Source organism: Colias philodice, chromosome 27 (genome assembly GCF_061535455.1).
Source record: "Colias philodice isolate Cphi_HAF_F1 chromosome 27, ilColPhil1 Martin Lab GWU primary, whole genome shotgun sequence".
Taxonomy (NCBI): Eukaryota; Metazoa; Arthropoda; class Insecta; order Lepidoptera; family Pieridae; genus Colias; species Colias philodice.
The window spans coordinates 4472801-4485580 of NC_143112.1; the positions used below are offsets into that span (position 1 = coordinate 4472801).

Below are 12780 nucleotides of genomic sequence, written 5' to 3' on the forward strand. Positions count from 1 at the left end.
TAGGCCGGGAGCTAGCTGTGGAAATCGGTAGTTAGATAGGAAAGGACATTTTTATAGAGTAAAAGATAGATAACGTAAATCCTTGATAAATGTTCGTTTTGTTCGTTGGATCATCGAGTACTAGAGATAGTAGTTCTTCGAACCCTTTTTTATTACTTGGTCAGTTTCGAAACTGATAGTGTTATAGATATTTTACTCACTTCTAAGAGACCAAGCTCAAGAACTGAATATCGTAGCTGTTTGGAAAATCCTATATTAACACTAGCAGTGCCCCACGGTTTTATCCGCATTTCTCCGCTATTAATAGTGGCCAAATCAAACAAGTTTCAGAGATTAGCGCGTTCAAATAAACAAACCTTTCAGCTTTGGGTATACTTAGTTAGTTATATACTAATATCCCTATCGCATTGGGTAAACTGTAATGGTAGGAATGGTTTTATATAAATAAATAAATAAATATTTGTTCCTACAATCGCTACCTAGCGATAATTTATTCAAAGACTTTTTAAGAGTATGAATATAAATATAGGTATATCTTTTAGAATTCAATAAAATTTAAGAACTTTTATAAAGCTTTCTATAAAGCAACGGAATCTATTTTAAGACATTTAATAGATATCTTCTTATACCCACAAGGTACAAACTTGTTAAGCTAAGTAATAGGCTTCTCTTTTGCCCAAAAATGGCTATTCCTCAGGGATAAATATACATCGTAATTGAATGAAAAAATGTCGGATATTTCTCAAAGAACCGGGAAAACATTAAGTGTTATATTTATTCCAGTTTTTATGAAATATTCAAAGGATATCATCTCTATTGAAATAATGATAGAAACTCTATAAAACAAGATACGGCTTCGCTGACAATTTTGTTATAAAAATCATGAACATTCTAATTATAGGTCTCTTCGTCTACTAGATCTTCAAGATTTTTTTATTTAAAAATCTATTAAATCATTTAAAAGTCCAATCTATACGTAGATATACTACAACAAAAATAAGTTAATTTGCCATTTTTTAATTGAAGGAACATTAATGGTTGTACAAGTATTGTAAAGATTTGTACAACCATTAAACATAACGCTGTTCATTTACGCCTAAATTCATACAACAAGAAACTAACATATATATATTTATATTCCAAAACATATATGTATTTCTATTCTAACATATATTTCTAATATTAAGAACCGTTGACAAATTAACAAATGGCACTCGCTTAACCGGACTGAACCGGTTTTCACCGGATAAAACTGGATAACAGGCGACTCAGAGCAGCTCGGGTTAATCGTGGAAAAATTTATGACTTCTCCTCCAAGCTAAGCTGTTTTTATTAATTCTATTTATGAAATGTCATAGCCAGAGAGATGGAAGGATTTTTATGGATATTTTTTAGAAAGTGAGTAGGTTTTATTGTTTATTTTATTGTATCTGCATGATGTAAGCGTTTAGTTTATTAGTGTAATATAAAACTTACTTGAAATGAAATATTAGATTTTTGAAATTGAAATATAAAAAAATAGAAAACGTTAGTTTTTAAGAAATATACCTACTGTCGAATATAATGGATGATACTTTTAGCGAACTGAAAGATAACTTTGAAATAAAAAATTGCCCAAAAACAAATAAGACTATTCCGGTAATATAGAAAGACAATACAAAGTAAGCGTAATACAAGGAAACAAGAAACATTAAGGAGATATCGTTAAATGATGCTTGAATAAAAAAGTTAAGAAAACGCTTAGTGTAAAGGTTTCGCTTCAATAAATCTAAATTGTTTTTATAATGATGGGCAAATGTTTGAGATATCTTTTAAATTGAAATTTTGACGACCTTTCCACTTATGATCAGCAGAATATTTTATGGGTTCAGACTGTTTATTCTAATTTGCAAAGTGGAACACAATTTTATGGTTTCCTTAAGCAACAGTCTATTGATTCACTAAATTATTTTTGGCTGTTTTATTAGTTTCTAGATGTCTAAAAAAGCAAACTTCAGTGATAAGATGACATCTTGCTTTTGTGGAAATATTTTTCTTATTAGGTCGTCTGATTTTGTTGTTAAATTCTCTTAGCATGGATATTTAATAGAAATATTCCAATAGAAACGATATATTAGAGAGTCAGGGCATTACCATCATGTCTTAAAGCAGTATTAATTCCAGTGTGGAAAAATGACAGAACTATTGATCATCTGGTACCAAAACTTTGCCATACTAGAATACTACTTTAAAGACATGATAACCCCCCAGGGCATATCAATTTTAATCTAAGTATTAAGCATAACTTACGTCATTCATATAATGCCAGGCTTGACACGCTTGAACAGGACTGAGCGGCTTGTAGTGGTTGCCAAATGTGTACATATAAAAGAGCCAGGGTGCCGGAAATAGCATCGTGAACATATCGCAAAGGGCCATCGCCATCAGGACCACGTTGGTTGGCGTTCGCATGTGACGTCGGGATAGAACCACCACTATGAGCGTGTTCGCTACAGTTGTGGTTGCTAGGAGGAACGGCGCGATGTATCTGTAAGGAAAGAAGGTATTTACTATTTTGGTTAAAAAAAATCGTACTTGGGATTCTTGTTATGGCTCTTTTAGGCAATGAAGAAATGGACATTAATTGGTTTGACGTAACACGTCGAACAGAACATTTTTCCTTGAAAAAAAAAAAAAACACGTAGACAGAACTACGAATATGATAATTTGTTTAAATTCTTGGAATTATTTAAACTCTATTGTGTAGATTCAGGAGCTCTATCTCAATAATTATTAAAAAATAAATCACAATTTTATCATGTTATTGCAGATATTAATTCGATGTTATTATTGTAAGATGTAAAATTACATTAAGGCACTTGTAGGATTAGGTTACTTATGTTGGTATTCTGTTCATTAGGTTATAGGTACTAATTTCTAACTCATTTATCATCATATTGTCGTTGGCAAAATGTGATTAATTAAACTTTAGTTTTTGTCTTAATGGATAAGAAAACTTTTCATAAAATACCACTATTTGATTTGTATATCAAATGAAAAGAAAAAAAACCAGAAAAGTTCGGCGTGTACATATAATATATATATCATATCACATCTTGAAAATGTTACCCAATGTGATATTTTTTAATAATTTGAAATTGTACAGCAAATTCTAAGTAAAAATGTTTACTTACCCATACATAGGTTCGGCATAATTCACAGGGAATTGGCATGTAATATTTAAATAGACGTGCGAATGGTTTGACGAACAATAATCATCTGTCGTAATATTCGAATAATATTCAACATCCAAAGTCTGATTGTCGTAGAAATTGAAATTCGATTTGGCTGCAACATCTAGGCCATTTGCATAAATGTCATCGTTGGGTTTGAAATCCGAATGAGAGCTGTTCTGAAAATATTCCGCCCATCCCTTGTCGTGCGCCATCTTGATTTCTTATCTGTAGTTATCTCACGCTTGACAATGACATCTTTATGACGTTGACAGCTATATGACGTTGACAGCTTGTAACGGCGGTTTATTGGCGCGTCATTTGTTATCTGTGGACAAAGGAAATTATTTATAAGCTGTGGATTTCTGTATTGGGATAATGGATTACGGATGTAGGGCGTAAAGGGTAACGTAGGTAGAACAGGTGTACCATTTGCCCGTTAAATTTTGGAATATTAATGGCGGACCTTTCATTACCTTGGTGGCTAAATGTGAAAATTGATACGACTAATTAACGTCCCTTGTTACGTGATAGTCCCTTTTAGTTTCAACAACTGATTTTGTTGTTCATTCTACTAAACCATAAGTATATTTTCGTAAAATAATATAAAATATTTTGGTTGATCGATCAAAACAAATACTCTTAAATGTAATATTAGATACCTATAAAGCTATTTATTTATGTATATATTGTTAGCTATTGCTTACTAAACAATTGATGGTATTAGTTAGCGATGCCTTAGTTGAAATAATAACTTGTTAAATCGATACGTTGTGACTCGAAGTTACTCTATAAGATAATAATTGATGGAACTTTGGAAGAGTTTGTCGAAGAAATTATTTCACTATAGGTACATAATATGTTGTATGATGAATTGAGTCTGTGATATTTCGAATTTATGCTTGAAAATATTATTTTTCGTTATACTAGACTTACTTTTGCGACAAAGTTATTTTTTGTTATCTTTCAGGATAATCATTTAATATTCCTATATTTTATTTAATATGTTTGTAATATAATGTTTATCAGAAAGATAATTTTTATTTTGTCACATGGCAAGTAAAGCCGAGGTATAGGTAAACCAGAATCTGATGGCAATTAGGGAAATCAAAATTTTGAGTGTGCAACCCTAGGGAAAATGGACTGAACGATCTTGATACTGCTTATTTTTTAGTTTGTTCTCAATATCATTAGTCACATTACATAAGTGGACAATACTGTACTTAATAATGAGATATCCACTTAATATTATGTAGGTACATACTTACATGTATAATATACATATTACTTTTATACAGGTAATACATATTATTATTTACACATACCTATATTTGTATGTTCATTATCATTATGCCATGTGAAAATATCGATGTTATATCGATAGAAAACTAGACTACTTATTATTTTTTATAAAATAAATTAAAACTATGTTTATTTTCGTAAGTATTAACAGATACACACATTATAAAATTGACTTGGACAGCTTGGACTTGACGAATAGCCGTATTGGAAACTCCTGTAATAAGTTTTCATAAAATTATATTCCAATCAACAAACAATATTATAGTTACCTACATATAATATTTTTTAATTGAAAGTATCAAAGCGGGTAAGTCCAATTTACCAATAAAATCTTCTAAATTGAAAATTGTGATGTGTTTGACCCTTCTTCATCAAATATTTTTCTATACATATTATAAACAACACCTCTTGCTTGTGATCACAGCGGCTTTTTCGACATTTTCGAAGATTTTTTAGACAAAATCCTAAAAATTATTTATCAATTGCAAAAAAGACAAATAATTTGACAACCAATTTGATAGTTGTCAAATAAGTTGCCACATGAAAATCTTTTATTTCTTAAATATAAATATGCCATCAGATTCTGGTAGACCTATAGTAGAGTATCAATTCACAGTATAGATTAATATAAAAACACATTTTGCAAGACGCAGATAGCTAATAGCCTGTGAAAGATAATTGAACAGTAAAAAGGGAAAGAAATCTTCTGGCCCATATCCAACAAGAGGTCAGGAGAGTCATTTTTACTAAATTATTTGCTACTAGATTTTCGCTCACAGCTTCGCCCGCGTAGTTCAAGGAAAACCCGCATAGTTCCCGTTCCCGTGGGATTTTCGAAATAAAAACTATCCTATGTGTTAATCCAAGGTACATTCACATGTGTGTGTCAGATTTCATGGAAATCGGTTCAGACTTTTTTACGTGATGAAGTAACAAACAAACTTAAAAACCTTCGCATCTACATGTAATATTACTAGCTGCACCGCGCGGATTTATTCACGAATTTCACAAACTTCCACGTTTATAATAGACGTATATTATATAGTAGAAAATAGATGTTATAAACGAAAAGTCTTCATTCATTGAATATACTACCAGTTCATACGATAGTCATTTCTCATTTCCAAACGACTGGTCATTATTTACCTAGAAGATAAACTTTATAAGGAAGTCGGGATTTAAATTTTAAACCATAGAGTCCAAGTTTCTAGTTATTCGTTCCCCAACTATAGTTAAAAGCAAATAAGATATTAGTGAACTGCAAAGCACCTCGAATTTAATCATGATTGAACTGCGTTGTTTGTTTTAGAGTTGATTCCACGATTGTGACAGTGGGATTTAGTTTTGGATACTGCCTTGAGAGAAATAGGGTCAAATTTGTTGTTGTTTTATATAAATACAAGCCGCTTGTCATGGTTTTGCTCGGTTTAAAATATTACCTAAGATAAATAGATTTTCAATTTCGAAGTGCTTTAGGCATGTTGAAAGTAAAATTATAAGGTCGCGTCATGGCAATACCGTCACGTTATGGTGTCAGGCGATGATTTTGGTATCTTTGAATCTTGCCAAAGAAGTTTCACTTCTGACAAGTGTGCTCGGCACACGCTCTTTTTTACGGTTAAGTATAATAAAAATAAATATCTAAAGCTTTTGATAATTATAATATGAAATGTTTTATTTTACTTATGTTAAAAGAAAACAATAATATTCAAAATTAAGAAGAGAAATGAAACTTGAAAGTGATAAACGAGCGAAACATTAAAACATTTCGTAAAATATGAGAGCTATTATTAATATAATATACTCGAGAAAGCGTCCATAAAATAAGGAATATTCGTACTAATTTGTCGAAGTTTCGAGTCCTCGCAACAGCAAGTTTCTGTGACATTGATATAACACGAAAAGTTCGACGATCTAATATAGTTAGATATTGAGATAATTTATTTTCTTCATCTATACATATAAATAATATTAAGGGAATAATTTGTATTTATGAATATGTATTTGTATCGAATGAATTGATAGACATACTAATTTCGAAATATTTTGATAAATATTTGTAACTGTAAAAAGATTTTTGTAATTTTTTTTGTTTCTTGTGTTATTAAAGACAATTTGTCTGAATTATCTCTCATTGCAACTGTAACTACAAGCAAAGTAAAATTTAACTAAATATGTGTTGGTTTGTAAATTAAACTGTTAAGTAATAAACGACTGTAGTTATATAATATATTGTAATGCAAAGCATTATATGCCATTCTATGTTTAATAAATTTTTTAATTTAATTTTCTTTGTCCTTTTCTCATCAGATAAACATTATACGAACAGTTCTGACCCAATTCATGCAAGAATTTCTTGACTTCAGCTTTAGATCTCATATATTTTATTTCCCTTTATAAAGTTGCTTGAGAGAAAACGCGAGAATTCAATAAAGTATTTGGTTTACTTATAGACAGAGAGGTTGTTTGAATAGCAAGAATTTTTATTATAATAAAATTAATATTGCTCTTATAGCATTAGCCAATGAAACTATAACAACATTTGTAGAAAAAAATTTCAGTCCTATAACGGTTATATAAAGAAAATGGCATTCAAAAACTTGATACATAACTTTTTGTAATATTATAAATAACGCAAAACTAAACTTTTCATCATAAATCATGTGCCTTCGTAACTAGCAAAAAATGTAGTTTCACTCACATACTCTCTACGTTATTAGTCATAGTGACTTTCATTTAGTATTAACTTTCAAAATTATTGATTCGATATTATTATTATTACAGTAGTATAATATATCCTTCGACCTTATAAAATAATACTGTTAATCTGTTTTAGCACTACGTCCATAACCATTACTATAAATTACAACGCATTGAAGTAAACGTAACATAATTAATAAGAAATCAGAAGGTTTTAATGAAAATATGGTTAGCTCTTATGCTATTCAATCTTGAAGTATTTCTGAGAAATTCATAACAATCAAATGCCTCGCAATGCAAACTTTGTTCGATTTTTTACTTTTATTAAATTTATATTTTATTATTTATTAATGCAACATAGATTTATCAAGAAGATATGTTAGTACGATAATTTTAATCGTGATTAAATTTTTAAATAGATTAATTTTTGAAGTAAGCTTACTTCAAGTGAAAGTTGAAGTCCTTGAACATACTCAAAATCAAACATTTTTAAGCTATTACATAGCTTCTATCGCGAGCCTTGAGCGCGGGGACCGAATCGAGAAATTCCGTAACGAAAAAACCTCACGCTCCTCACTACGACGGACGCGGTGGTGTGGCTTGAAGGCATGCTATGCAATAGCTTTACCGCGGCAGTCCCCGATTGCCATACGTCTTTTTTATATTAACTTATATATTATAAATCAATGTATTTTCTTTCTTTATTTAACTAATCTTCTTGAAAGAAGTGTTTTGAATCGTCGTTATACATTGAAATCAATCATAAACCATCGATACAAAAACCATTTAAGGAAAGAAAGAGCATAGATATAATATTTAATAGGTACTAGATATTAGACCTATATTCTATATCAACTAGTTTATCTGTATTCGTAGACAAAAATCCAAATTCGATTTCCAAAATACATTTCAGAACTGAAATTCAAATCTAATTTATTTTTAGTTCTGTTAAAAAGCACCAAATTCGACAAAATAAACTATGGAGAGTGAGAAAAACTATTCTAACTAGAAGTTTTTTGCTAGAACATGTGAAACTAACGAGTTATTGCCAAAGTTGAAATTGTAATAAATGCACGAATTTGATAAATCATGATATATTACTTGTTTTATTAATGTTTAGAACGAATATTTATGGAATAAACCTAGTATTTTATTATCTGTGGTATAAACAATAAAAAATTAAAATGTTGTGTGGTTTTATGAAACCATGGTAAAAGTGAAACTGTTCGAACGGTTCCGAACACTGCTTTGTGTAGCGCATGTCGCGTGACGGTCGGCTGCCGAGTAGGTATACCTACTCGGCAGCCGCGATACACGCGACATGCGCTACACAGACCAAAAAGTTTGAGACGATGTAATAAAAGTTTCACTTTAATAAACACACACACACACACGGTAATATTAGATATTCTTATTCTACCAACTAAAAGAGGTTCTCAATTTGACTGTTTTTTTTAGGTTTGTTACCACAAAACTATCAACTAGGTGAACTTATTTTGATGATACCTTTTTTAAATGTAAGATAGTCCCGTTTGAAATTCGGAAATTCGGACAATTTGAAAGAAGTTTTGTTTTTCGTTAAAAAATATTTATTTACAAAATTTCCTTTGGCCATCTTTTAAAAATTAAATAAACATGTCGGAGATCCCCCCCCTGATATTACCGAACGCAAGCGCATGACTCACGAAGTGCACTTGGACATGGCCGTGGTAGCGGACGGGCATTCAAGTGTTGGAGCTCGTGCCGAGCGGACTTGTCTGTTCGAGTCTATATCAGTCTCTATATTAGTTTGAGTTTAGATTCGCTATACAAAGTATTCATTTCAGTTCATTAGTGATTGTGAGTGTTAGATTCCGTTTATGTCTTTTGATGCTCGAAGTTACCCAAGATGCCCACTGTAGAGGATATAACCAGCCCACATAGTTTTAAAATCCAGCCGCCGCCGATATCAGAAGTGGGATTGCTTTGAGCACAAAGAATAAACGTGATTTTTACAATCGTCATGTGGTAATGTAGACACGTTATAAAATTATTCTGGAGGTGCAAAATAGTATCATGCGACGTTTAATCGTAGCCATAAGAAAACCGGTGAGTGCTTACAACATACAACAAGTGGAACAACAACGTGCGTAATGTAATGCCGTTATCCGTTGATCTGTGTATTGAAAAAAGCCGTTAAAGTTATTATTTGTTACTATTTGCTATTTATGATGCGTCAAAGTGCTTTGCAGTGTATATCATGTCTCTTAATTCATTTTCTGGGACACAGTAAGGAGAATTGTTACAGTATTGTGTACCGTAATGTGACTATATTGAGCCCGCTGCGGCTGCTTGTGTTAACTTGCAGGGTGGCGAGCCAAGCGACGTGAGTGCCTGTCGGTGTGTGTCGTCGGGTTGTGTGCGTCAGTGGCTTCGTGGCGATATGTGAGTGTGAAGGAAGTTGCCACTTCAACCGTGTTGTCGCGTGTTTCACGGTTTGACAAGCGTTTGCAGCGTGTGGCTCTTGCTACTGAGATTGTTGCCGGGGATTGCTGCAGCGAGAGCTCAGGGCAGCCGTCTTTATGCGATGAAGGGCTCCGCAAATTAGTGACATTTACAGGACAAGTGCGCCCTGTTACGCCTACAGGGCTGTTTCGCTGACTGTGTGCTATCAATAAGTTTGTAGGAGACCTGCGTGTGAATGCCATTCGCAGACAGCAGATGGAGGGCGCGCGACGGATCAGCAGTCCTCTTAGTGCAGGGCGAGTCACCACAGCGAGTCATTTATTTCATGTGTGGCGTGTCTGGTCACTTTGCATCGGAGTGCACGAGCGGATAAGGTGCTAATGATTGCACTAGGCACAGAATCACCGAAAACCAGCGGGTCAGGTACATCCACGTTGCCTGAGCGCAATCATTGAGTCGACACGTGCCGTGTGTCAAACTTATGGACAACTGTGAGTCATACATGTTTAGTTTTGTTTCTTGGTAGGTACTGAGTGTATCCCTATCAGAGATATAATTACTAGTAGTAAATTGACTAGTAAGCGTTTTTAATAATAAAATTAATTTCAAAATAATCTGTTAACATTATTGTAGACAGTTCATAACAAGGTTTATGGCAAGTTACAATGGGTGATTACTTTTTAGTAATTTTAATTTGTGTTGTGCCTAATCATAATTATGATAGCGATGCTAGCTTATTAGGTTGAGAAATTAAACACAAAGTTTACATGTGTGATATTCTAATGTGTTACATTATTGCGTAATAATGTTCTTATTTGTAACAAGTCTGATATGACAAATTGTTTTGATTTTTATCACGCTTACATTGGCTTCCTTTATTGTTCGTATGTAACGGACTCGATTTTGAACTACCTACTTTAATGAGACAGATTTAGTTCACACTGTGTACATTTACTAAGGAATAGTGACAATACAATAATTTCATCTTATTGAAGCGTGTTGCTTAGTTAATTGAGATTCTCTCTATTATACACTGGTACCGATAGAAGAAAGATACCTAGCGGTTTGGTAGGCTTATGTAGGGACATACGTCCAACATACAGAGGCGTGAATTTCAATTAGAGAATTTCAATGTGTTGTGTTTTAGTGTATTATTAGCACTAATTTACCATCTGAGTTACAGCTGTTGAAATGTGTCTGTTCTAGAGGAAATTTGTGCGTTGAACGAGCAGCAGGTTGCGTAACAAATCAATGAGTTTTTAACAGCTGGATTAGTGAAACCAAGTAGCTATCTGGTTAGCTTCTCTTGTGGAACAAGGTACAGTGCGCTTCCGGATTGTAGTAAGGAGTGGAGTAAGTGCTTTATGGAAGGTAGTATCTTCTTTAAACCTATCCAAATGTAAGTTTTGAAAGCGTAGTGTTTAATACTTAGGCTTTGTTATTAAGGATGGTAAAGTATAGTCACATAGCTTATACAGCTTCTTATTTCTGTTTGTTTATTAACAGTTTTCTTAAATTATAGCACTATTGTTTGTGCTTACAAGTTAAAAGGGAAGTAAAATTAATCAGCGATTACTCATCATCACATGAGCAAATCAGTTGAACGTTTATTAGTCTTTTAACATCAAAGACTATTCTTATGGTGTATGATCCCGGTTCACACAGATCCAAGCGCGGATGGATGTGGTACTGAACTGATACACAAACATGACGGTTAATAACATCTAGTTGCTTACTACAGACGTAGAACTACTTACTGCTTTAGAGTCCAGGTTTTACTCCCATGCACATGAGACCGCAGTTTAAGTTGTAGCAGAATAGCAGTGGTTAATGCAGTTATGCACTTCAGGTATTAATTACAGGTTTGCAAGTTTGCAGTGGTGACCGATAAACAGTGCAATTCGGTGGGGGCCGTTTAGTAGGTATAAAGCTGTCTTTGCGTGTTCACAGGTGGGGGCCTGCCTCTAGTCTTTCGACTTTGATATTATTTGGAGAAAGGGCGCTAGGATAAAGCATGATGATTGCTTTTCGCGCAATCCACGTCGGCTGTCACAGTACCTATTTCGATTATTGCAAATTGTGTGGGGCAGAATGGAGTCAACATAACCGAGCATTCCGTTGACTGTCTGCCAGGACCATGAGAGGCATTTGGACATGCAGAATGAGTTGTTACATGTTGAGTTATTACTGTTGTCTGGAAGACATATGCGGTAAGGTTGCAAATTATTTGTCAAGGTGCAGATAAAATGGTAAAAGATCAGTGGTACATAATATCCACGATTTAGTCATGCATCTGGGCTACATGTCTAAGTTCGTGCGTAAGTTCGTTGTCAACTTTATCACTTGCTAAATCTCTAAGCCTAGCTCAGGAAGAATTCAGGCAGAACTCTTAAGTTAGTATTCCGTGCACATTGATGCTACAGGGTAAACTTAGTGGGAAGAATGATGTTAAGGAGTATGTTTTAGTCTAATGGATTCTTTTACCCGATATGTTTTGCTCTATTGCTTTAAAAATATTGTCAATAAGAGTGGTATAGTAGTAGTAGAAGTAGTATAACGGCACTGGAGGCCATTGTTAATTTGTTTTGATAACTAGCCAGTATTATTGATTATCTGGCAGGTGCTTAGAAAGTAAATGTTTTCTCAGTTATTTTGTAAAAATAAAGTTACATTAAGATGTAGTCTCCACCGGGGGTAGTGGTGTTAATGATCAGGTAGATAGTGACGAGTACCTACGCTGAAACGGTGTGCTCATGGCAGTCACCATTCATCATCGTCATCGATATAGTCCACTACTGGACATGGCGTCATCGTCAACATAATCAGCCTTTTGCAGTACACTGCTGGACATGGAAGTCATCATCATCGTCATCGTCAACATCATCTGCCTTTCGTAGTCACTGCTGAACATGGAAGTCATCATCGTCATCATCATCAACATCATGAGCCTTTGTTTGTTCACTGCTAGACATAGCAGTAGGGTCTAGCAAACATCAATATTGTCAAGATACGTTAGGTGACGTATGACTGGCAATGAACTTCACTATAAACCGTGTTACAAAAGCTAGATAGCTGAAGGAGCTATTATTTGTTAAAGGAGACTTTGGGGTTAATGTCTGTA

The 12780-nt window shown here is 33.5% G+C and overlaps 1 protein-coding gene across 5 annotated transcripts in view; it reads right to left on the bottom strand.

Annotated features, from left to right (window-relative positions):
* Window positions 1–12780, bottom strand: part of SPR (G protein-coupled sex peptide receptor) — a 238108-nt gene that overhangs the window by 30796 nt on the left and 194532 nt on the right. For all 5 annotated transcript variants that reach the window (XM_089711916.1, XM_089711918.1, XM_089711917.1 and 2 more), the window contains 2 exons: window positions 3174–3540; window positions 2290–2527 (listed from right to left, as the gene is read on the bottom strand). In XM_089711916.1, coding sequence (XP_089568042.1) covers window positions 2290–2527; window positions 3174–3427 — 492 coding nt within the window. In that variant the 5' untranslated portion in view covers window positions 3428–3540. The remainder of the gene's footprint in view (window positions 1–2289; window positions 2528–3173; window positions 3541–12780) is intronic.